The sequence below is a fragment of the Sipha flava genome, unplaced genomic scaffold (genome assembly GCF_003268045.1).
Source record: "Sipha flava isolate LNK unplaced genomic scaffold, YSA_version1 41_pilon_pilon, whole genome shotgun sequence".
Taxonomy (NCBI): Eukaryota; Metazoa; Arthropoda; class Insecta; order Hemiptera; family Aphididae; genus Sipha; species Sipha flava.
The window spans coordinates 1,734,830-1,762,511 of record NW_020273144.1 but is presented as its reverse complement, the minus strand read 5'-3'; the positions used below and the strand labels follow the sequence as shown (position 1 = coordinate 1,762,511).

The 27,682-nt window shown below is 28.9% G+C and overlaps 2 protein-coding genes across 5 annotated transcripts in view; both read right to left on the bottom strand.

The window, feature by feature from the left end:
- Positions 1 to 687: 687 nt before the first annotated feature.
- LOC112689019 (claspin) lies at positions 688 to 9,274 on the bottom strand. 3 transcript variants are annotated; one of them, XM_025562512.1, is made up of 16 exons: positions 8,005 to 8,025; positions 7,854 to 7,922; positions 4,827 to 5,020; positions 4,279 to 4,436; positions 3,945 to 4,093; positions 3,841 to 3,881; positions 3,615 to 3,766; positions 3,365 to 3,555; positions 3,264 to 3,304; positions 2,956 to 3,186; positions 2,758 to 2,870; positions 2,534 to 2,670; positions 2,149 to 2,241; positions 1,884 to 2,075; positions 1,538 to 1,786; positions 688 to 954 (listed from the first exon to the last, which is right to left on the bottom strand). In XM_025562512.1, the coding sequence occupies exons 1-16, from the start codon at positions 8,008 to 8,010 to the stop codon at positions 835 to 837; spliced, it is 2,136 nt and encodes a 711-aa protein (XP_025418297.1). In that variant the 5' UTR covers positions 8,011 to 8,025; the 3' UTR covers positions 688 to 834. The 3 variants fall into 3 exon arrangements, with proteins under 3 accessions (XP_025418297.1, XP_025418299.1, XP_025418298.1); XM_025562514.1 differs by lacking the exons at positions 7,854 to 7,922; positions 8,005 to 8,025 and adding an exon at positions 9,074 to 9,274 and having other exon boundaries at positions 689 to 954; XM_025562513.1 differs by lacking the exons at positions 7,854 to 7,922; positions 8,005 to 8,025 and adding an exon at positions 9,074 to 9,274 and having other exon boundaries at positions 690 to 954; positions 4,827 to 5,023.
- Positions 9,275 to 12,947: 3,673 nt separating this feature from the next.
- The window catches only part of LOC112688910, a 51,923-nt gene continuing 37,188 nt past the window's right edge, over positions 12,948 to 27,682 (bottom strand). For both annotated transcript variants that reach the window (XM_025562327.1, XM_025562326.1), the window contains exons 9-15: positions 24,190 to 24,320; positions 22,353 to 22,548; positions 21,883 to 22,269; positions 21,192 to 21,761; positions 18,638 to 19,372; positions 17,767 to 17,993; positions 12,948 to 13,589 (exon numbers count right to left, since the gene is read on the bottom strand). In XM_025562327.1, the coding sequence (XP_025418112.1) occupies positions 13,179 to 13,589; positions 17,767 to 17,993; positions 18,638 to 19,372; positions 21,192 to 21,761; positions 21,883 to 22,269; positions 22,353 to 22,548; positions 24,190 to 24,320 (2,657 nt within the window). In that variant the 3' untranslated portion in view covers positions 12,948 to 13,178. The remainder of the gene's footprint in view (positions 13,590 to 17,766; positions 17,994 to 18,637; positions 19,373 to 21,191; positions 21,762 to 21,882; positions 22,270 to 22,352; positions 22,549 to 24,189; positions 24,321 to 27,682) is intronic.

The following is a 27,682-nucleotide window of genomic DNA, read 5'->3' as shown; positions in this document are numbered from 1 at the left end:
TTTTCTCTTTTTAGGTCAATTTCATTTATGTTTACATATTATTTTACTTATTGTATTAATGTTTAACATTATATATAGCTTGAATAGAAAATTATGATAGTAAAAGGATTACCAATTGTAGTGTTTAAAGAAATAAATATTAATAAAAATAATTACTTCAAGTTATGTACAAAACAGAAAAAAGTTGTTTGTCAGAAAAAAAAAGAAAAATATTGAGAATATTAAAAAAATTGCACAATATACAGTGACATATAGGCTTATTGAAAAATTAGTTGTTTCCTGGTAGGTTCTTGTTTGTTCTTATTCAAAGCACTCTTTGGTCTTATCAATTAATAATTCAAATTTCATAAATAATACTATGAATACATATTTAATATCAAACAATAGTTTAATATTGAATTAAAAATAATGAAATTAATTATACACAAATCTGGTTGTGTGAGTTTAATTTATTTATTAACTAAAACTTATTATTTAGTATGATAATAAAAATACATATACATTTTATAAATTAAATCTTTGTTAAACTTAATTTTAATTATGCAATCTGTAAAATAGAACAGCCATATACAACGCTATCAATTTCTTTACTAATGTCATTTGAATCAAATATAAAATATATTATTTCAGCTAATTAATATTAGGAAATAATATAATATAGAATACTTAGTCAGAATTAAAATAAAAATATATTAATAATAATTTTGAGAAAGACAAAACACTTTTAGCAATGTAAAAAACTTATGTATACAATAAATACAATTAATTCAAGATTTTAACTCTTATATAACTTAACATTTCTAAAACAATATATTTTAATAATATTACATTAAATTATTCTAATTGCTTCAATATACTCTTTACAGACTTGTGATTTGAGATTTGAAGCTGTTGACTGGATTGAACATTGGCACTCGACATTGTACTGCAGATATTTTCTTTTTTTTCCACATTCTAGAAATAAAATAACTTTAATTACCTAAATTGACTAAAAATTATGAAAATACATTTGTATTATTATTTTTTAATTGTTATTTTTAAACACTTTAATAAGAAAAAAATATTACAAAAGAAACCTAATTATTTATGTATTGTTTTCAACTTAAAAGCAGTAGATTGTTTTATAAATAAAAGAAAAAATACAATTTTTAGATTTGATTTTATTTCATTGTTCTAACCCTATTGCAATTATAAATTTTGCTTACTAAATTCATAAAAATAATGATATAGAACAAAAATAAAAAATATAAACTATGCATAATGATTTAAGGTATGACATAGTTACAATATATATTAAAGGTAGGTTGAATAAAGACTAGTCAGTCAATTTATATGTTAAAGTTATCAAATAAAAATTGAATCTCTAATTTATAAATCCAGAAGCTAATAGAATTATTAATACAAATACTCAATTTTTTGTAATGGACTGAGAGTGTATATACAGTCTGTAAATCATTAATGAATGTTTATGTAATTTATCCACAGTGAAAACCTATAAATTTAGCGTAATATATTATTAAAAAGATTTAATTCTTACAGTTACACGGTTGGAAATATCTTTTTTTTCGTGTTCTTGATTCTTGTCAGTTCTCAACAAATATGCAAATGGATTATTTGCAGTTCCGGTTATTGTATTTATTGGCTTAATTTCACTATTATCTTTATATTTTCTACTATTATTTTCATCAATATCAATAATTGATTTTTTATTCATGTATAATAATGTGTTGGTCATTTTTTTTTCGTTGTTACGTTTCATAAATGATCCTTTCACAAGTTTATTAGGCTATAAAATACCAATGAATTAAATAAAATATTAACATAATAAGTAGTTTATTTTCTTATACAATAATTAGTACTTATTAAGAATATATCTTTCTTACTTTTGATGCAATTACATTAGCAACTTGGAAATCAATTATGGTATTACTACTTATTTTAGGAGTCTCAATAGTGTCATTTTCGACTATAATTGAAGTTATACTGTTTTTATCATTTAATTGCAATGATTCTTCAGTATTTTCCAAACTAATTGTGTCACAGATTTTCTTATTTTGTTTTTTTTGATACTTCACCTGTTATAAATATAACATTTATATATTTCATATTATTAAATGACATAGAAACTAGATAAATTTTAACACTTACAACATGAGTTTTAGTCACAACCGAGACTGATGATTGTAAAATACTCTCCGATCCTTCATTTTCAATAATTTGCTCATCATCAGAGTTATTTTTCTAAAAAATAATGAATAGATCAGTAAAAAGGTTAATCATTCTAAGTGTACAAAATTATTTTAAAATTTAATATTTTAGTAGTACAGCATAATACATAAATATTATGAATATGATTTGTAATATTTTGCAATACACATTTAAAATATTTAAATACCTATATATATATATAATTAACTAATGTTAAGTTAAAACTTACAGAATTTTGAACTTAATTTTTCTAACTAACAAATAAATTTTAATATTATATATAGATAGAAATACTACATTTAAATTAAAAATCTTTATTTAATACCTGAGATAAGTAAGATTCACGTTTGAAACGTTCTTTTCTCCATTGCTCTGCCTTGTCATCATCGCTCATAGCATCATCTTCATACTCATCTTCATCTTCAGAAAATAATGGTTTTTTAAAAGCAGCATCATCTTGATCTAAGCAATAAATTATATGGTCATTAAATTATTTTTAATTATACATTTAAATTTTAATTACAAATAATATTGAGCACACAGACTAACCTTCCCATTGGAATTTCCTTTTTCTGCCAGAATCGGTATGCAATTCCCCATCTTCAAGAAGCATTTCTTTAAGAGCAGAAACTTGTTGCTGATCATCATCCAAAAGCTGACGCCTAATCATAAATATAATAATACAAAATTATAAATTATAATATTTGAATTGAATCTATATATAATAAACATAATATTAATACACACATATATATTTTGTCCAATCCATCTTTAACAACATCTTCATCTAGTTTATCCTTGTCACCTTCTTCTTCTTCTAATTTATCAATAGCACCAAGTATATGTTCTTCATCATCAGAACTCCAATCTGATTCTGATAACTCTGCTTCTTCATCAAAATAGTCTTTAGCTGAAATTAGTTTTGGAAGTTCATCTTCATAATCTTCATTTATAATGTCGTCTGCATCATTTTGAGGACTATTATTTAACAATTATCCAAAAAATATATAAACTATAATTTTAATTAAATAATGATTCAAAAATAATGAACTTACACTTCTGAATCAAAATCATCTTCAATGTTTTCATTATCTTCCTAAATACAAAAAATATTTATGAACTTTTTACTAAAAAAATAAATGGTAAAATATGAAACCTGTTCTTCAGATTTTTGTGTTTGAAACTGTCCAGAACAGAGACCCATCAATTGTTGAGTACAGACATTTGTTTCTTCTGGATCTTTCAATAAAGGCATTAAATCATCAGTTGTTAATTTAATTTCTAAATTTGAATCATCATCGCTACTTTCTGACAATACTAATCTACGAACCCTTTTCTTAGAAAATTCTGCAATTCAAAATAAATTAATAGTTTTATGCAAACATTAATAATACAATTATTATTACCATTTACATCTTCATCAGAGTCATCAATCAAATCGGGTACATTTTCATCATCTTCAGAACTATTATCTGATTCAGACAACTCTGCTAAATCATCAATAAATTGTCTAGCCACATTGACTGTTAATTCGTCTTCACTGTTCATATCTTCAATACTAAAATAGAAAAAATTATGTTTATATTAACTATTAAATAAAAATTTAGAACTATTACAAGAAAATAAATTTACTCGTTATGATTTGAAATAAATTCAATATTTTTACTTTTTTCCTGAGAACAAAAAAAAAAAAAATAATAATATCATCTTCATTTATTATAGTAAATCAAAACTACTTGTTCTGTTAGAGATTTATTTGAACATGAAGATATTGATCTGAAATCTTCTTCCTCATCATCATTAAATGAACACATTACATCGTTGGCTGATAAATCATTATTTATAACTGAATTATTATCATCATTTTCTTCATCATCACTAAAACCTATTCAACAAAACTAAATTCAATACAAATGTTTCATAGTATTATTTAATATAAATACATAATAAAGAGCGAATGATCTAGGATAAATTACATTGGCCATAATTGAAATCAAAGTAATCAATAAGATTGTATGATATTGAATATTCATATTATAATTTAAGACATTTTAATATTTTGGATCAAACCTTTATTGGACCCATTTTCATTGTTGCTGTTTAAAGAAACATTATTTTTAGCTTCAACATCATCATTATTTGTTGGTAACTCTTCATTATCTTCATCTTCACTACAATCTTCATTATAAAACTTTTCTACATTTTGTTCTTTAGCTTCAATAAATTCCCTAAAATGAATAAAATTCAATAAGTATTTTTATGCATTTTTAATTTAATGAGAATAAAAGAGCTTTATTTCTAATTGTATATGTAATAGATAAATAAAAATAAAACAATTAGATAACTTTTGAAAATGTTTAAATATTAAAAAAATCAGCATGAACTATTAATTAACCATAAATAGCCTTGTAGGTCCATCGCTGTTTCCATTATACCTCTCCATATCTCCCTGTCCTTCATAAGTTGTTTTCTTTATTTATTAATAAATTAGTATAAAAATATATGTTCTTTTAAAGAACATGTAACTTTTATTAAATATCAATATGGTTTAAATGCATCATAATAAATTTATTTCTTTACCATTATAAAAAATATCAATGACAATAAGTTTTACATACCATGCTTTTTCTAGTAATTTTTTGGAACCAGTTATAGATGCTTGATATTCTTTAGCGATTTTTCGTTTGTTAAGGAAGTCCTTCAAAGATTTTTGTTTAGGTTTATGATATGGTAAACGAACATGACTACTACTGATTAATCGTTGAGTCTCTCTACTTATATCATCAACATTTGTTTTACTACTTTTTGAGGACTTCTAGAATGAAATAAACATTTATTAAATAACAAAAATAATAATAAAAGATAAACTAGTATAAAAAAAATATATATATAAAAATTATTTAAAGTGTATACTGGAAACTAAACATAAATTTGTTGATTACAAAAAAAAAATTATTTAGTGTTGCATTAAAATGTAAATATGATTTTTGTCCATTAAGCTTATCATTTTTACTTATAAATTTGACACACAAATAACTCTTGATTTTATTTTTATAGTTTGAATTATATATTTTGACAAAAGAATTTGAGAGATTAGTTTTATACTTGTCAATTTAATTTGATATTTATAGATATATACTTGAGATATTACTTAAACAATATTTTACAAACCAACCACAATAAGGATTTGAAAATATTTCTGCATGAATACATCATGTATATGTTACAGTTAAAGTATTAAATCAATTAATTTATGAAATAATTAGATAATTTATAAAATAACTAAAATGTATAGAAAATTTATATGATTTATACTTTCACTAGTTATTTCAGTGGTTGTCAATCTTTAGGGTCCACGGCTCCTTTTGATTTTGAAATAAAATATACGGCTCTCATACGAATATTTAAAATAAACAAATTTACATTATATATAATAAGTTTAATGTAACTTTATTTAATGATAAGCATGTAATTAGGTATTAATAATAGGAAACATTTTTTTGAGATTCATATTTTACATACAATTAAAAAATTAATACATTAATAATAATTTTAATTTTTAATGAGACGGCTGTGCTTGTTTTTGTTGCATTATATCATCAAATCGTGAAGTAAATTTTTATAGTGCGATTCTCATTTCCTTTTCAGTATTTAGTTTTGCTCTGTATTTACTTTTGATAACTGCTAAGGCCGAAAAACTCGTTACATATAAGTATGAAGAAGCAAATGGAATCAAAGTCCTAACAAAGAACCAAAGTAATATACTATTACTCGATATCGCAAACACGGTTATCGACAGCCGATCTGTCTCACACATGCAACATGTAATATGTATTGGTACGCCGAAATTTTATTTTTAGTTTCTATTGCGAACGCGGCTACCTAGATAATAACCAGCAACGCTTCTGGGAGCCGTGACACACAGGTTGAAAACCACTATGGTTATTTTATACATTCCCTGGCATCACTTCGTTAATGTGTCAAATTGATAAATTGACACTTGTGCAATTTTATTATTTTATTGTCTATAGGTGGCCACACACAACAGTTTTATTTGTCTGTGTACCATGTATGGTGTGGTTTGAATAAAGTACACCGATAGTGTATGGGCAATAAAACCGGATGATAAACACCGTACACGGACATGGAGTAAAAACTGATTTTTTGTCCGTGTTCAGTGTTCGAAATGAAGAAAACCGAAGGCGTGTAAAATAAAACTGTACAGTTCTAAAAACTTTTTAAATTAAATAATAATAAATTAACAAATTATGTATAAATTATTAATATTCTATTGATTATTTTTAAAATTCTATTATTTTTATATACTTTGCCACTCACTTCTACTATATAGTAGTTTTATATCTCTAGTTGCTCTTTGAAAGGTCAATATTATTCTTTTTTTTTAATTATTTGTAATGTGACTACTATGAAGCGGCTATAACCAAACACTTGATACGTGATACAATTACCCATATCGAAAGAAAAACGTATTAAAAAAATAAGCACTCAGAAATTTAGCATATTTAAAAAACGTGGACACTGGTAGATAACTGAAGACAATATTGCGTAGTATGTGGATTAAAACGGTCCGTGTTGTTCGAACACTGTACAATGATACAAAATGGATAGTGTGTATCGTTCATCAGTGTACGAACTAAAAACGTGGGAACTACACCGTACACAGACAAATAAAACCGTAGTGTGTGGCCACTTTATCATAGCAATAAATTAGATAAAACTAACATTCTTATTGTCAGTGACTGCAGTATTCAAGTATGTTTATCATTAGACAAAATTATCATTGTACATGTATTATTATTAAGATTGTCAATAAAATTGGTAAGGTTTAAAGTTTAGTAACAGTCTTTCAGTGACAGGTGTTCAGATTTAGTTTGTCTGTCTACAAAAGTATTGCATGTACAACTAAATAATTAATTAAATTTAAAATAAATAAAATGTTATAATATACTTAGAATTTTAATGTATTTTATACTTTAACATATATTAAACTAAAATTGTATAGAATAACTGGATATTCTATGAAATAACTAATTAAAGTATAATTTTCTTGTATGATTTCATATTTTAACCAACATTAAATATTGGTTAAAATATGAAATCATACAAGAAATAAATCCTACAAATTTTGTAGGTAATTCATGAATTACATAGTTATTTCATAAAATAATGGAATTCAATACTTTAACTGTAAAATATATAATAAATATTGAAAAAATTATAATGTATTCTAGTCAGTATTTGTTAACAGAAATTATTAAGAAGATAACATACTCATATAATATAAAACATATGTTTTTATTGTCTTTCAAATACACAACATTTCAAATCTGTGTTCAATAGAATTATGTTATTAGCCTTAATATTAGAATCAACTGAACTATTATAAAATTAAATATAAAAACATTATCTATGTCTTATTATAGGTTATTTTTTTACAATATTTTAATTTTCAAGCTCATTATGATTAAGTAAAAAAATACAATTCAAAAAAAGGTTATTTAAATTAAAATTAAAATATTTTTCAAAACCTATGAGAAATCACTAAAAATTTTCTTCATTGATGTTTGATAATAGTTCTGTTTATTCTAATAATCAAGTTAACACATAAAATTAATTCTACTCACTACAAGTTTGCTATGTTGTATATTTTTTGAGATAATTTTCAGAGACAATTCTTGCAGATATGGCATTCTCTTAAGCAAAAAAATATTGAATAATTATTGAAGAGCTTGTAATTTATAGGTAGTTATTAATTTATTAGTATTTATACCACACCTGCATGTGTTGTCTAAATCAGCAGTTCCAAATATAAAGGTCATGACTATTTTTAAAGCCATGACCCCCAATAATGTCACCAAGATTTTGAGCAACCTTACAATCATGATAACATTAAAAAGTAGTGATAAATTAATATGATTTACATAATGTTTTTATTGACAATTCTAAACTATTATCAATTGTAATTCTCAACAATCATAATCATGATGATATTAACAAAACACCTCACTAGTAATTTTACATATTGGTGACCCCCAATTGAGAATCGCTGGTCTATATCTTATAGATGTAAAACATAGCGTATTGGCGTTGAGTAATTTAAATATTACGTCGTTAGCTTGAAAATTAAAGTTAACCGATCAATCATCAAAGGAAAAACATTACATGTATTTCATAGGGACATTTTAATTTTTAAATGAATGCAGATTTTTCCTAACTGTTGCATTACACATAGTACGGGTGCTCTGACAAATATCAAATCACTAATCGTAGTCAACTACGCGTACGAGAGAGCTCAAAAATTAAAAATTTAAATGTTGTTCATTAGGCAACCATAGGCATATACAACAACGATTACAATGCGACGTGTTTAAGACAGCTAATTTTTGAAAATGTATAGGCACGTCCATCATACTGTTTAAACAGGTCGTGCACAAGAGTTATGTACAAACGTGATATTGGGTTGCCGAAATGGAAAGAAAACACAAACTTCAAATTTTGAAAACGTCATTGTTACAGCTTGTAACACACGTACGGACATAGATACAAACGCGTTGAATTCCAACTAAAGTCCTACACGTCGTTTTGTCGGGATCGAACCTAACTCCCAGGACTAGCATATCGACTGATAACACACAACCAAAAATGCTTGCAGGCCGTGGCCGTGCGCACGACCCGTAGACGAAGCGTCTGAACGCTACAAGACTTCGCATCGACCGCGAGCGATTCGAAACGGTTGCGACGACAACCGACGATCGCCCGCAGTCGACAACCGGGTTCCACGGCCGATCGAGCCGACCGTTTCGCGGATCGTATATCGTTAACGGTGGGACTGTTAAATGCTCACCATGATGGCCGGACACGCACACGGGCAACAGGACGGGCGCGTGCGGGAAAACAGTTAACGGACCGTTACGCAGCGAACATTCTTGACGCGTCTCGGGAATCGGTACGCGGTCCGTACGCAGCATTCGTTGGCCGCAGAAAACGATTAGCATTGTCCGCATTATCTCGTCGTCGTCGCCTCCGATTTGGCGGGTAAATGTGCGGCGGCTGATAACGCCGTCCAGTGCCGACATCCGTTCGTATCGAAATAACGCGAGATCGCGTTCACCGTACACCGAAACAAAAAAAAAAAAAAAAAACAAAATACGAGATCGAAAAAAATCGCCGTAACATCAAACCGTCCGTGCGGTTTTCGACGCGCATCGAAACGTGTACGGTACCACTGCGAACGCGGTCGACGCATTGACGTATCGAAAACCGCAAACGCTCTGTGCCTACGCATGATGATTATGCGTTGATATTACGCCGTAGTGGCGCACGCAGGGGGGGGGGGGGCAGGGGGTTGAAACCCCCCAAAATTTTCTCCGATGTCTAGGTTAAAATTTACAAATTTTACAAGTTTGAAGTATGAAGAGCTAGTATTGATTACCTAGTATCGTTGATTATAGAATAGTCTATTCTATTATCAATGCTATTATTTAAGTCAAAATATATTAAGGATTTGCATAATTTTGTTAATTGTAAGATGTGTTATATTTTTACCTTGACCTCCTCCCCGAAAAAAAAATTCTGTGTGCGCCACTGTTACACCGTGTGTGAACGTTGCTCGGAAAACCGATTGTATCCGTGCGGTGTTCTCTTAAATGTACTCAACAATTATTATCTTGTGCAAATTTCAGATGCACGTCTTGACAAGTGTTACCTGCGTACACAACCACATCCTATTTATATATTATGTTCAATTTTTTTTTTTTTTTTTTTTGATCACTTATTTCATCAAAATCTTTTAAGTTGTGTTTTAAGTAAAAAAAATCAGTCTCATTGTTTGTCACGTACAAATTACTTCACAGCACACACCTTATTTCAATAATTAGTAGTACCTAAAACTCTAGAGCGTATTTGAGTTGATACCATGAGGGGGGGAAATAATTTTTCTCCAATACAAACTTAAAAATAATTTACAGTTCATTACAGGGGCGTACCCAAGGAAGAAATTGAAATTTCAATGGTTTTATAGTAAATAGTATATAGGTGGTGTATTTTAATTTCTCATTATCTTCAATATACAAAGTTAATAGATTATATAATATATAAACAATGATTAATTTATACTGCTTTTTTAATATTATTTATTATTGTTAATTAAATAAAGTATTATTTTATAATATTTTACTACCAAATAAAAATTGATTTCAAATTATAGTACCTATCTATTATAGTAAACCTTTGTGCAGAATATGTGTGATGTGTGTATAACTATTATGACTATTACTATAGTTATTTACAGTAATTTGTTAGTATTGAATTAAATTATAATTATAATTAGAGAACAGATAAAATAAAAATTCCTGGCTACGACCCTGGCTTATTACCTACAGCTCATGTTTGTGTTGTTCATTCGAATGAATAAATAAAAATACAAGTACCAAATTGAATTAAATATTTATTTAATAAATGTATTTAAAACCTACTGCATATAAAATAAATATTAATAATAACAACACAAATAGTTCTTATATTAAAATTGTACCTTCAGTCTGAATCCTGTATAAAAAACAACTTTAAAAAATAATTAAGATAGATAACTTAATTTAACAAATACCTAAGTAGAAAATATAAGGTTGGTAAGTAGTCAAATAACAAATTTCAAATTTCTTTTTTTCATTTTGGCAAATTTGTTGATTGTTTTATCAATGGATACAATAATATTTTTATGCACATGCAGCAAAACCAAACCTGTTAGTCTATGCTGGCCTATTCTTGATCTTAACCATGTTTTCAATTTACAACAATATATTTTGGCCAATATAGGCAAGTTTAGAATATAGAAACAAATATTGTCAGTCATTATGATTATTATTTGGGTTAAGGACTTCTAGCACTATAAAATACACAAATATGCATGCATTTGTGCACAAAAAAGTGACTAAATACCTATGCACAACAAAAAGTACCAGATATTATGTAAAGGGGTCAAAGGGGGCAATTGCCTTTGGGTGCCGTAGTTTTTTAAAAGTAAGAGGGTGCCCTTATCTACACTTAATATGCTATCTGTGACCAGTGGCCCCGTAGAAAACATTTTGCCCTGGGGCACTGAAATGTTTGACACGGCTCTGCGAGTAAAATTATTAAGGACTTATATAGCTCTAATAAATACAAAAATATACAATAAACATAAATGCTCCAAAAAATAACTAACTAGTAAATATGTGGTAAAAAAAGTGTTATTTTAAATTACTTTATACTATTTGATAAATACCTCGGTTATGGTTGTAAATGTCTATAACCGTAGCAATATCTGTGGAAGATAATACCACTATCCGTTCCACAACCAAAAGAGTTATGATACAAAAAGATAAACAAAAATTGATACCCGTGACCAAATTAATATATTATTGAATTTATTGTCATATAATTATAGACTAGTAATTTATATTCTTAATCATTTATACATTGCATTTTTTAAATAAATCAATGTATTATATTCAAAAAAAATACGAGCCATGGAGGGCGAATGCCCCCTTCACCCCCCCTCAAATACGCCCTTGAACTCTTTAGGTTCAACATGGAAAAAACTAAACTGTCATTTATCTTTAGCTCAAATATTATTACACATTTTTTACGTTACGACAACTTTTCATTCAATTATTGTCTTGATTTAATCGAAAAATACTCACGTTTTGTAGGAAATATTTCAATACCGTTTCTATCAGGGAATTAACTCAAGCGACAACTTAAAAACGATTTAACAAGCGAATTATCTCTGAATATAAAAATAACCGAATCTAGAAAAAATTAAATAACATGTACCTACTATCTGAACGTGTGATGTGTGTTATATCAGTATTTATCTCTACTCAAAATCAGCACACAGCACGTAATTAGCATAAAATATCGACTAATAAATCATCAAAACGACGATCTAAAACGATTGGTCGCTTGTGGTTTATTTATAATTTTTCTTTATGTCACCATAATTGACAACTTTTACTATTATTTATTTGATACAATCGGAAACTCGTCCACGCGATTCGTCGGTAATTTTTGATTTTAGTAGTTTTATTTTATTCTTTACGTTTTACACACCCTTAACACATTACAGCAGAACATTTTAAAACTGTATTGACGTTCGACGAATTATTATTTCCGACTGATTGCAGCAGTCACCCGGGAGAGATGTCAGAGCTTAAGTGTGTAAAATAATCATACATTATTAATTATGTACATTTTCCGTAAACATTTGAAATAATGAAACTTTATTACATACAAATACAATGCAATAATTTTAAAATTTATATAATGGTATTTGTACAGAATTAAAAAAATTAACGAACATTGTGAATACAATAAGTATTGTATTAATAGAAATCTTTTGTAATATTAAATATCAATAATAATAGTAATTATTATTTTTATTATTATAATTATAATTTAGTATACGACTGTATTTTATACTTATACAAAAAGAAAAAAAACAATATTTATATTATATTATACGGTTAGTGTTGTTATTGATGAAGGGAGTTAATCAATTTCGTGCGAACAGTGTGTGCGTGTATATGTGCAAGATACAGTTTACACACGTATACAGGTTTAGGACATTATAATTATATGTAAGATTTGTCCGTACAATCGATTATTGTATTAATAATTTACACGTTGTTAAAAAATCTTATAAATAATCCCAACAGTAACAAAAAAAAAATAATAATAATAATAATAATAAAATAAATAAAAATACGTATAATATTTAAACAAATCGGGAGAAAAATTCAAATTTACAACTATTTTCTATATCCAATAACAAAATTCCTTTCTCTGTGTGTGTGTGTATGTGTGTGTCTCTCTTTCTCTCTATATTTCTTTCTCTATTTCTATATTCATGTAATTCACTCGAATGAAAATGCGTAATGTCAATTCTCTCGACCTTACACGTCTGTCTGCCGTCATACAGCGCTCTCCCTTTTGTTAACTATTTGAGGTGCGGAACCGGAAACACTGGAGGCTACTGCTGGCGCCGCGTGCTGCTGCTGAACCGGAGGTGACGGCAGCGGCGGTGACGGCACCAAGATCACCGTCGGGTAAGTGGCGGCGATGTTGTGTGGTGGCCAAGGCGGCGGTGGTGGTTCCACGACGTCCACCTCCAAGTCGGCGGCCTGTTGGTGGTGATGCATCTGTTGCTGTTGCTGTTTCTGTTGTTGGTGGTGCCAGTGTTGCTGCTGCTGCTGCTGCTGTTGTTGGTGGTGATGCTGGTGATAAGAGGTACGCGGTAGGGTGCAGTAAGCCGCTGCGGTGGACGTTGGGGTGGGGTAATTGACGGTGGCTCCCACCGAAGCGTCTTTCACCATTACGATTGGCTGAAAACAATTAACGGACAAAATTAATTAGTAAATTTCAACAACACAGACGCAGTTCGATCCATAGTTATCCGTAGTTAATCCGGACATTGGTTACTCTGGAATATATTATAATGTATTATAATATATCTATTATTAGGTATACTGGAATATTTCAAGTACGCAGACTGTCAGGATAATCAAACAATATCTATTATATTTTTTATCGTTCTACAACATGTGATTTTAATCGGAGACGAGTTAATACATTTTGGACATAATATTCTTGAAAATATAAAATCGATAAATATTCATAATTTTTACATTTATATTATTTTTAATGTCAGCTATGCGATCGATCAATCAGCTGATAAACGATTAAATCGTTTTTTTTTAGAATCCACTAACATTACTTTGTTCGTTATACCTTTTTATAAATCTGTAATACGTACACACGCACACACATTCATACATATATATAAATTACAGTTTTTCAAAAGTCTATGTAGCAGAATAAAACAAATATTTAAATTATTTAAATGGATCTAATTTTAGTGAACTCGTAATCTTACAGAATATTTTATTTTAAAATATTATCAATTTCAACCCGGGAATAAAAATATACATTTAAATAAAAGCTATGAAAAATTATAATAGTATAAACTGAAAGTAGTTAATTGGTAAGACTTTAAGTTTTTATGACTATATTTGCAATTCATGGTCTTTCAGATATCGATATATAAACAGAATTGTGATATTTTTAATAACATTATTTAACTTAAATAACTCAATTAATTCTTTTTACATCTACAAATACGTTTTAAATAAATATCATATTTCAAATGTAGTCGTTTGCAAAAGGTACTGACTAAATATAAGTATAAAAACTGTTCATAATAAGTCAATGAAGTTTAATAACTTCGATTTAACTTTCTTGTGATAATAAAAACGTAATCGAAACACATTGGTTTTTCACTACGTATTTTCATTTCTTCTGTAGATACATTTCGTTGTTAGAATAAATCTAGACTAACTATATAACCACCGTGATATTATATATATATTTTTTTTAAAAATAAGTGGGTTTACTTTATAATTAGAAGAAATAATGTCAAGCTTTTAATTTAGCAATAAATTTAAAACGTCAGCGTCATTTGTGGCAAAAGAAGATATGGGTAAGTAAGCTTGCAATTAAACCATTTTATTATGGTACTAAATAAAAAAAATATCATATTTTTACGTATTAGTGATTTATTATCCAAATTTAAATATTTTTTTTTTTTTTATCAAGGTTGAAGTAATTTTGACACGGATAATATTATTTAAAAAATTGCTTAGCTTAATAACGAAAAGTGTAGTAAACGTGTTTTTATGAATTAAATATAAGTACGATTGAAAATAGTATATTTTTTTATAGCAGGATAAGATAATTTTTATATTAATTATTGTTTTTTGATTACCATCAGTAATTTAACATTTTATTCCATACTTTTCTTGTAAATAAGTCAAAATCGATTAATGTGATTTTGTCATGAAGACAAAAAAAGTATTTATATGCACTAGCTCGCGTTCGTGTATATATTTTATTATTTAACGTATTCACAGTTTTCTAAATAATAAACGGCAAACCACTCGTTTTTCGTAGAACTTACTAATAATTAGGGAACGGATTTATATGTAAATGCATATTTTTATTAAAACGAGATATTTAAGATTCGATGAGAAATGTTTATGATTTAAATCATTCCTATTAAAATTATGATACTTTTATTTTACATATTTTTACATATTTCACTAATTTTTAAATATTTTTAAACATATTTTTATCATTTCATCATTCATACGTCTTCTTCGTACGAAAAGACAAGAAATTATTTCAAAATTAGATCCAAAAACTTTTATCGCTATTGGAAAAGCTCAAAATAGTATGCAAAATGAAACATTGAAAATTATTTAATTTTAATTAAAAATAATTTAACAAAATTATTAATAAAAAATATGTCCCCAAATGATAGTATGCAAATTGTTAAATCAGCGATTAAAACTCGTAAGCGGACCAATAGATGTCATAAAAAAGAAAATTCATGCTGTTACAGAAAAAAATTCCAGGCAATATTGATTTTTAAACAATCAATGACATAATGAATGGCAGACAACCTTTTAAAAATTTGGAATTATCGCCTTTTGATAGTATACACTTGAAATATGCTTTTAATACATCGGTTGATGTGAAACGATAATTTAGCCGTTTTAAAAATATTTTGATACCTAATAGGCGACATTTAGCATTTGATAATTTACAAGATATTGTAATAATTCAATGCAACAAATCTTTTTGATAATTTAATAATAATAATCACTTTTTTTTTTAAATATTTTTTTCCCCACATATTTGGATGTTTTTAGCACATATTTTATAAATTATACTTACATATATATGTACATATTTCTGTATTTTTATTACATATAAATCCGTTCCCTACTAATAATACATAAGCTATGAAAAATTATTATTTTTAAAGCAGATTTTGATGATTTATCTTCTTTTTTTAAATAAAAAAATATTTAAAAAAAACCTTAGTAACAAGATGTAACAGGAATATAAAATTACGAAAATATCACTTATTTCTGACATAAAAGGTGTAATATAAATGTACTTTGAATTTACTCATGTAAGAATAATATGTGATTCAATAGTCACATGAAGAATTGTTCAGAAATATTATTTTCTTTATCCCTTTGAACGCACGAGTACACGCAGAACAGCAATAATTTTAATATGCTAATTTTTAATAAACAATAAATTTAATATGTTAATTTTAATAATTATTTAATAAATAACTAAAAAAATTAATAATACAATTTACGAATGTTGAATACTCTTACATTTAAGTTAAAATAACATTTTAATTTCAAGATTGCTCGTCTATTATCGTCTTTTATCAGATCCAGTAGCATTAGCAATTCAAATAATAATAATATGTTGTTTTACTTTGTTTGGTTGTTAAAGTTATCGCAAAGAATTTGTAACGAATTTGTAATTTAAGACTTTTAATATAAATAATGATATCAATATAAAATATTTATTAGTAGAGTTTGGATTTAATGATCAATATTTTATTAAAATATGAATTAAAAATGTTTAAATTTGCAATTATATGCTTAAAAATATATATAATTTAATAAATAAATAAACAAATAGTTTTTATAAATAAATAAATAAATGCTTAGTCAAGAGTACATTTGTTACGTTACATTTATAACGTACGATTGGTTTTGAGTTAAAAATTCATAATCTGATAAATATAAAGTCTATAAAACCGTTACTGAATATGAAAAATAAAGAAGGAAAAAAATTGAGAAAAATTATTAACTTTGTATACATCTGATGATGAATTTTTAATACAAAATTTGTACTCTCGTAATCATAGTCCAGATTAAGCATTTATTTATTTGATTATTTATTTATATTTATAAACTATAAATTTATAATTTATATATTAATTTACGAATATTGACCATTTACAAATTTTTAATTTTTATTATATTTTTTACTATTTTATTATGTATAAATTACCTATTTTTAACAATTATATAAAAAGAAGTGTGAATATCCATTCAAAATAAATTGAAAAATACACGTATATAAAATATAAAATATGAAAAAAGTAAAGATATAAAAATTAAATTTATATTAGTTTTAGAATTAAAGTTTTTTAAACTGTATAACAATTATTTTGCTAATATTTTAAAAATTTTAAAGATCTTCGAAGATCTTACATATTGTTTTTATAAACATAAAATTATCGTTCCACGTCAACATAGTTACGATCTACTTATTAGTACTTTAAAATAAATGCATTTTATTAAAAATGTCATAGACATCAATTTGTCAAAATCGTTTCAAATCTCTGTAATAAAATCAAAAGATTCATCTCAGTCACCTATCCTTTTCAAAGCATTTGTAGTAAATTGTAAAAGAAAATGGCTATAATGACTGAAACCATTTAAAAAGTGTATTGGAAATTTCCCACCAAAAAAAAAATAAAAATATCGATTTTGGTGACCAACCAGTACCTACAACATCCATTAATATTATAATCGATTTTGATCCTAGACAAGCGCTGCAGGGAAATTTTCTAACGATTCAACCGCGAGTCATATATAAATATTCTTATCGAATAATACGGTATCTTACGTCAGGTTGATGCAACGCGTTTCTCTGCGTGGTACCTCCACCGCCACCGTAATATTGGTTGTTGATCATGACGGGCCGGCGGAGCGTCATGACGCCCTGATGGTATTGGCCCAGATTGTTGTAACGGTTGTGCTGGTGATTTGGCTGACGGTGATTGTGTATCGGAGACGACGACGTAGAAGAGGCCATTATCAAAGTCATGGAGTCCGCCTGGTCGCCTCCAAGATCTGTACCAAAAGCAAGTCGATTTTTATTCGGCGCAATATATTAATGACAACTGTGCAAGGAGGTAAATATTAAAGACATTGTATTATGTAATCAACGATATTACTCCGAAACTCATTCAAAGTGTCCTGTCGGGAAACAATGACATGAAAAATTCTCACGTTACGGTCCAAGACTTGAACAGATTAAGAAATACCTGACTAATTTTCTCGACCGCAGTCGATTGAAATTACCCTTTTACGCGCTCAATTTATATTCTTACAACTTTTTCGCGTTCGTTTTAGTTATACCTATATTCATAGGTTAGTACACCGTTAGATTTGAGAACTTTAAAGGAATTCACTTACGTAAGTTCACCAAAGACTAGGCTACTATGATTTACTGGATTATATATTTATGACGTACAACAATCGAATCCGCTGTCGATATTTTCTTCATCGCATAATTAAAATATTATGCTCGATTCGTGGTCACTTGTTAACAAACGATTTTCCAATTAATTTTTATAAAAATAATTATAATATTAAAATTGTTTACGACGATGCGTTTCTAGATAGTTTTTTTTTTTTTTTTTTTCGAGACATCGGAAACTACACATTGAGGGTACGTATACGTGGTACATTTACATGGACCATGTGACACTGACCTTTGGTGTTGTAACCACTGTAAACGGTGCCGACCGGTGACATGAGCGGTGCCGGTATGATGTCCGGATTCCTGTGGTACGACTGCGACAGGGCACGGCCGCCAGCCGGACCGCCCGACTGTTCCAACGAGATCTTCTGCGGCAGCGATTTGGCAACGTATATGCCATTGGCCGAGGCCGGACCGCGGACGGCGGACGTCAACGGTGACGCGTGCACCGGCACAACGGTGATCGGTGCGCCGGGCACGTCCATTCCGCCACCGTCACAGGACACACCGACCGGCAGTCCTGGAGCACCGCGGCCCACCACGTTGCCGTTCCTCGGGACGCCGACGACCGCGCGTCCGCTCGCGCCGCCGTGGTGTTCCTTGTCCGCCGCGGCCGTTTTGCCGTTGTTACCGCCGACATTGGGCACCCCGTCGTCGTTCTGGTGTCCGACACCGCCGCCGCCGCCGCCGCCGGTCGTCGACTGGGACAGTTCTTCCGCGGTCATCATCGCTTTGTTCGTGCACGCCGCGTCCGTCTCCGCCGCCATCCGGTCGCCGTCGTTCTGGCCGTGCTCGTGCTCTGGGTCGTCGTCATCGTCGTCGTCCTTGCGGTACCGCAGAAACGTGGCCGCGCCGCAAGCAACCACCATCAGCGAGCCGGCCACCAGCAACACGATGGTCATGGCACGGGTCAAGTGGAAATCTCCAACGCCGCCGCCGCCGCCACCATTCTCTTGCAGTTGTCGGTCTGAAAATCAAGGCACGCGCGTTCGTTACAAACAGCGGGCACAAACGTGTTGTTACATTCGTGTTATCGGGTTCGAATAATAAATACATCGGATGGTTTTCGTTTTAAAAACGTATTTTACCACGATGGTATGTTATACGAAACGTGATGCGGTAATAATTATTATCCCGATTAACGATTTAAAGTGGTTTTCGATTAACAGTTCACCCGGTCATCGTTATTCACCACACGCATTACTGGTACCTAAACGTACCCGAATAAACCGATTAACGCATTTGCACTTTGAAAATTATACGTCAGTTCACTGGAGTGCACCGAAACTGTGCATACGACCAAGTTCGAAATTCTCTGTGCGTGTGTGTATTACAATATCGTTTATTATAACGTGTTGCACTGTTACTTATTATACGTGTAAATAACTTTCCTTTTTTTTTTTAAAAAAAAAAAAACAAATATGTTTAAATACAAGTATATTTGTCGTTTTTTAATTCATTAATTTATGATTCACAAGTCTCACATTCGGCTCTTCAATATCTTTCGGTAATTTTTTGTTTTGTTTAGTGTTCAATCATTTACAAAATAAAAACGAGCATTTAAACGTTTCATATACGCCTTTTTATGCGTTTTATAACAGATGGTACTTTAAGTAGTTTAACAGAACATTGTGAATAACTACTAAAAATCGCAACCATACTGCAGGAAACTACCTGCACTCGATTCCCGAAGGGGAGGACAACTTTTTACATTATTTTACAACTTTTAGTAGGTAGCCCTAGAGAATTTAAATGTTCACGAATTATTTATTTCATGTTTTATTGACGTTATGCATTTTAACTTTTTTGGGTTCTACAGAAAATTTTAATTAACAAAAGTTTGTTTTCTGAGCTTCATTTGATGAAATTTTCAATTTATATTTCATAAACCCTAAAATATAACACATCAATTTGACCATATTACGGTAACGAAAAATTGTGTATTTATATTTCTTCTGGAAAAAATTATACAGGTTAAAGTTATTTAATTATATGACGTTTAAATACATTTACTCTATCATATTTTACTATTAAAAATAATTAGTTTATCAAATATTTTATTCTCGTCCCCATATACCAAATATACTCTACCCTGAGAAGATTTAATAACTGAAATCAGTGGCGTAACAAGGATATGGCGATTTGTGCATCAGCAGGGGTGTGAATTGTAAAGGGGAGTAAAATTGTGCAAAAGTCATATTTTTATCCTACAATCAAATCGACATTTCTCCATTATACTTTTTGAAGTACAAAGATATTTTCTATTCGTACACACTACATGTGATTCTAACGATGGAATTATGAAAATAGCACAAGGGCATTTAAATAAAATATTAAATATGAAGAAATTATCGATGAATATGCTAGTCATGAAACGAGAAAAGCAAATTTTCAAAGTTTAAAATTTATATTATTAACTGTAATAATAATTTATAAATATAAATTGTATACTAAAAAAAAAATTAGTAAAATTAAAGGTTAAAAAAAATATCCGTAACAACAAATTTTAATTGGTTAAAAAACGTTTTTTTCTAAGTTTGCCAGGAACGCTAACGAATATTTCTACGCCACTGACTAAAATAGTTCATATGATAACAATAATATTAATTTCATTTTTTATATATTAAATGTTTTATTGGTTTCAAATTTTTAAATTTTTAAATCTAATATTTCTTTTAAATAATTAAAGAAATAAATAAAACAATAAAAAGTTTTAATATGTTAATTCCCGTGTAAATTTCAAAAGTTCGCAATTTATTTACTTTCAATATTTAAATTATACATACCACGTTCTTGTTCTCGCTGTTGTTCCAACAATAAATTTCGAGCCCTATCGGGATCTTGACCTTCAATTGTGGTCATAGTATTCGAAATTCCATTTTGATTTGATTCGTCAGAATCGGTTCCAGAAATTCCCATAGGGATCGATACCATTAAAGTTAATGGTTCTGATCTTCCTTTGGCATTGCTAGCCATCACATCAACTCTATAAACCGAGCCTAGTTTTAATCCTCTAGCTACAAAAACTTTTACCGGAGGAGAAGCTGCGTTTCCTAATTTTTTCTTTTCATCTTCATTCGAATCTAAAAAACCTTGTTCTTGTTCATCAATGCCTGTAACATTTAATACTAAATCTCCACTCAAATCATCACCACCGAAATCTGAATGGTGAATCTTAGAAGCTTCTCTGATTTCGGCCCACAAACGTTGAGGTAAACCACCGTCGTATCCTTCGGTACATCTAATAAATATATGAGAAGCTAAGTTTCTGGAGCTCCTCGATTTTCTCGTATTATTATATCCCAAGGCAGCTCTGGAGTTCACTACCGTACAGTTCGTAACACGATCAGGACGACCTAAAAAAAAAAATTAAATATTTATTTAATAACAATTTATGGTACCGCGTTCGTAGGCATTTGTCTTTATCGAAAAACTCTGCTGTAGAATAAAAACCGTAAAAATCTGTATAGCACTGACCTGCAGCAATAACGTGATAGACGCAAGGGTGCGATTGCATCCCAACTCGATTTCGAGCCCAACACTCGACCGTTCCATAATCGAAATCTGTTCGTGGAGCGTACGTCAATACTTTTGACGAGTTTAGAGCCGAACCTGCCAAGTTCCCAATACTGCTGAACCGCTGTTTGATCAATGATCCCGACGAGCTACTACTAGATCCTGCTCCACCACTCGTAGCTATTGACGATATTGTATTGTTAAACGACCAACGGTATTCCGTTGGCGGGGGGTTGGCCTGTACATGACAAGCGATCGTAACTGTTTCCTTTTTTGCCACACCGTAGACCACTCGTTGTACAGCTTTGCTACCACCACCACTGTTACTTGGCATACACGTCGGAGCGTCTAAGACGAAAAGCAATATTGAACAGTTAAGTTTTAAATCCAATTGTTTCATTATTTTAACTTGTCTTAGTTCTGTAACTTACAAAGTACATCGAGGTAAATTGGTTTGCTGTGAGGACCAGGACCTTCGGCGTTTTCGGCACCACATGTATAATGACCTGCCTCGTGGCGACTTACTCCTTGTAACACCAACGATTGATTGCTAATAATTATTGTCGTAGTTGATCCACTGCCTGATATTGATCCACCACCACCAGCATTGTGATGAAGTTCCATGCCCTAACATTTTGTAAATTATTAAAAATATATGGTTAAACGTGTAAAACTATGAATAATGTAGATAATATATTTAAAAATATATAAATATTTAAGCAGGTATAGTTTTAGGCCAATCGGAACCTAAAAAAACGGTAAGGGGAAAAATAGAATATTGTTGGAGGGCACTTATTATCTACAATAAATGTAATACATTTAGGATATTTTTAAAAATTTTTAATTTCAGTTACCCAATTACCCGATCGTTTATTATGAATCCGGTCTAATATACGAGTAAAAAATTTACAACTAAGAACATGTAAATTTATTAATTTTTTAATGTAATTTATAAGCTTAAAATAAAATTTATTTAATAAATAAAGATAATATATAATAATATATATATAAATATAAAAAGATAATTTATAGATAATATAATATATAATATCTTAAATTAAAATACTAATATTGTGTTTATGAAATTGTTGTTTATAATGTTTATAGTGTTTCGGTTATAGTGTCTCCTATATAGGACACATGGTTGGTCAGCTAAAAAATGTATGAATCATTTTCATATGATAACAATTAATATCTAATTTGATTACTTGGTACGTCTAATTTCTATGACTAATGAATAATTACTCATATAGAATTAATAAACTATTTTATAGACAAAAACAATATCGAAATTTAGTTTTTGTTAGTTTTTAAAATATATCTAAATTGTTTTTGACTGATAAAAAAAGTGATAATTATTTTATATTAATATTTATTTTATATGAGTTTTTCATTTATAATTTTATAACTATGCTGTTATTTTATTTTTTGTTTGAGTTTTAAATTATATTTTTAATTTTGTTATGCTAATAAGTATAAAAACTGTTTTTTATTTACTAATGTTATGTATTGAAGTAATAAGAAGATTATTTAGAAACATAATTTTATATTTTTTAATTTAACGTTGAATCATAATATCCCATACATGCGACACTTTCTACTTTCTAAAATAATAACGCTATCACCACTGGAAAAGTACCAAAAAATTTCAAAAAATTCAAATAGTATTTGTAAAAAATATCATAATTTTATCATGAAAACTGTAAAAGTATGATCGAAAGAAATGATTAAATCAAAATTATAAAAGTAAAATTGATGTTATCAAACAACAATCAGTATATACAAGTTACTGTTATAAAATTATATATGATGAGAAAATAATAAAAATAAATCTAATTTATTGAATGGCAATAAACAATAATATTTTGGAGAGACTGGGGGCCATGACTATCGGTCAAAATATACCTTGGTAAAAGGTTTTTTATTTTTTTGTATATAAAATTTGCAATGCAATTGGTAACCATGACGATGGAATTCTTAACGGATCGACTGATCTATGAGTATATAAGGTGGGTGTTCCATACAAAGTAAAAAAAAAAAAACCTAAAAACTAATCAATAATGAACATTATTTTTTTTAGTGAATTTGTCTCTTTTCAATGAATTATTGTATCGAATAGGAGAAAGTAAATAACTTTTTAATTTTTTCCTATTAATTTTAATTTGAAATAGATTATATGGTTTTATTAAATAAAATGTATTATTTTCACCACATTAAAATAAAATGCTTAAAAATATAATAAAAAAAAAGGGTCCAAAAAGATCTTACATCTCGTTTCCACTGGACTTTGTACGCAGGTGGCACTGCATCTACGGTGCAATCAAAATACACATCTGTACCCTCACGAATGTCGTCCGCTCGTAAGTTAGTACCCAATGTGATTTGTGTTTCGGGCACATCTGAAAATCGATTACAAAAGGGTTTCAATTTCAATGCGTTATTATTGAAACCGATAATTACACACAGGTGCACAATTTTTCAACACATTTCTATTTGATATATTGGCGCGTGCTACTTTCTCTTCCTGGATATTCAAAGGCAAATATGCCACACAAATATACCTTCAACGTTCATAATAAAGTAGTTGAAATATATGTTTCACTAAAGAAATTGTTAATTTAATTTTTTAAAAAAATCAGTCGGAAAATCTATGATTTGAAGTGTTGTACTATGTTTTTCTTAAATTTATACAATAAAATGAATAAAAATATTGATATGTTTTAAAAAAAAACCACAATATATTAGTTTATCGAATAAACGTTTAAATACAACGTTAAAATACATACATCGAGTTGCTATAATAACAATGGATAAACATGGGTTTAAACATAAGCCGTTATATTCTACCAATAGGAATAAGAAATGCAAAAATAAATAGTATAATATATAATTTGATACAAAAAAAAAAATAACCATTTTGTTTTTGCGTTCAGTATGTGTTCAGCTGCATACACTGTACGTGCGTTTGGTTCGGTATTATAACATTATCGTTTTCGATAAATTTTATACGAAACCATTACCGTATTCGATATAGTGTTTTTACTTTTTCCTGGTACCAACGGCAATCACCATAGTAGTACGACCGATTCCGGTAACTTATTAGCTGGGTGACTTAACTTTTTGGCGAGCGCGAGGTGGCGTTTATGTAACGAGATGATGAGAGGGACGGAAGAGCAATTTCACGGCCGATTGACCATGTCGCGGATAGGACCTCCCTCTCTGCCCGTCCGCCGTACAATAAAAATGCCTTTGCTATTTATGCTGCCGACTCTGTGTATAGTTTTTATCATAATAAACGACGAGACATTGTGAGTTAACTTATTTTTTATGTACGCAGGGCATACTTTTTTTTTTTTTTGTATATCTGTACGCAGGGTACACTTTTTCTTTTATACGAAATTGGCACGGCGACAGAGTTCAACAACAAATGGTCCGGACGTAACGACAATGACGAGCTAGCAGCGCTGCGTGGCGGGATGACAGAATGACAGTTTAACGTAGTAAAGCCAACCTACAGATACTAGCTATAGTGCATACGAGAATATAATATATACATAAATACATACGATAAATTATAACACAGTAAGTATTTTTTTTTATACAGTAGTTTTTTTTTTTTTAGTTGAATCGATGGAGTTTGTATTGAAAAAATACGTTACTGGCGTCGTAATATATTGATGTATTCGTTTTTATTATATGAATTTATGGTAATAAACTTAAAAATAAAACCGTTTGTCTATTGTATAGGTATGATATATGGACGTTGAACTATAACATCATATACTCGTATATTATTCTCAGACGACTGCCGTATCATCATTATAATTTAATTCTTACCTTTACACTTATATATGTGTACGTATGTATACGATAGCTTTTGAATATAGTTAAAGGGTTTAAATTTGTTTAGTTATCATTGCGTTTGAACGTAAATTTCAAAATATGTATTAAACTGTCACGTTTTTTTTTTTTTTTTTTTTTTATAGATAACTTATGTAACTGGAGAAGGTAAAATTGCACTGAATGATGTTATTTATAAAATAAAATAACTAAATCATACTAACAGAGGATATTAATACCTATCAAACGTAAATATTATGAACTCGAAATAAAAAAAAAAAAATAAAAAAAATCGAGAACCGATAAATTCTCGATTTAGAGTTATGTAGTTGTTTATATTATATATGCTGTACATTATACCGAAAACAATGGCCGGACGAGAGTGATAATTTCATTTTTAAATTAAAAAAATGTAACTATAGGTGTTTACATTGTTAAAATGTACTTTCTATACTTGTTTGCAAAAGTAAAATTGTATTTTTTTACATAACATTACAAGCAGGTAAAATGTACTTGATATATTATTATAATGCTACAGAATTTTATTAAATATCAATGTTTGTGTTGATCAAATATTATTTTATAAACATATTTTTATTGGCTGCTTCAAAAGAATTTATTTTATATTTGATTAAACAAAATTATTTATGTGGTGGACGGCAGAATAAATTACCATTATATTAACTTGCTTATAAAAATGTCTCTAAAATAAAGAAAAATGAGTGAGTATTACCATTAATACAATTTCTAAAAATTCATTTTAAACAATGAAAATCGAATAAGGCATTGTGTATAGTTAACATTTTCTTGCCATAATTATGTTAAAATATTTAAGATTAAATGAAAATTTTTAAATAATATATAAATAATACAGGTTTATAGGTACACGGTGAGCGTGTTTGAAATACTATGTGAGGGTGAAAACTCGAGAAAACAAGAACTATAATAAATAGGCCAAATTTCTAACAACGGTCTCGGTGTAGTAATAATTTAGGAAGAAACTAGTGAATATCGTAAACAAGGAAACCTAAGTTTCCTTCTAGGCAAAATTTACTGAGAACTGTCTATAAACACAAAAACAAAAACAAACTGCTGTGACTCCTTAGAAACTTGCAAGTTTCAGTCCTTATTTCTCTATGTAATATTACACTAATTTAGATAGGTCTATTTTGTGTTTTGAGTTTAGCTTTAATGATTTGATCAGACTAATACCTATTTTTACAACGGATTAAATATTAACGTGATTTGTTAATAGCATTTTACTAGCGGTAAACCAGTATTCATATATTGGCGTTTTTAAATTGCTTAGAATATTAATAAAATAACATTGAGAAGTAGCAGTAGACCGTAATTGTAATTATATTTTAGTCTATATAGTCAGAATACACCGGAAATATAGAATAAACACTCGAATTTACAATATTATATTTAATCAAACATGTCTTTAGAGTTAACAGTTAAACTTGCAATTTAACTTTTCCTAATTGAATCATCCATTCTATTTTAATTTGTTGAATTGTTATTTGAACGAATTACATGTCTGGAAGTTTCTAGAAAAACTTAAGAAGACATACATTTGAAATGCAAATTACATAAATCCATGGCTGATCGTTACTGGATAGTGAAACATCCAATTATCAAAAACGATGTGCTAAGCCATCGGCGAGTACTCGACATGGTTAATAATTATACAGAGATAAATATTTTGCATTACAAAAGAAACGAGTAAATTCGGAGTAAATTAGTAGATTTGATTAACCCGGTGTCCCACAAGTATCTAACTCTTGTCTGAACCTCTCATATGTGTCAATTATGAATTTAATTTATAAAGTCCCAAAACGTATGAGTGGTTATAATAATACATTTATCAAAGAAGTTTTCGCAATTACTTAAAAGTTAAAATACTTAATAAACTTTAATT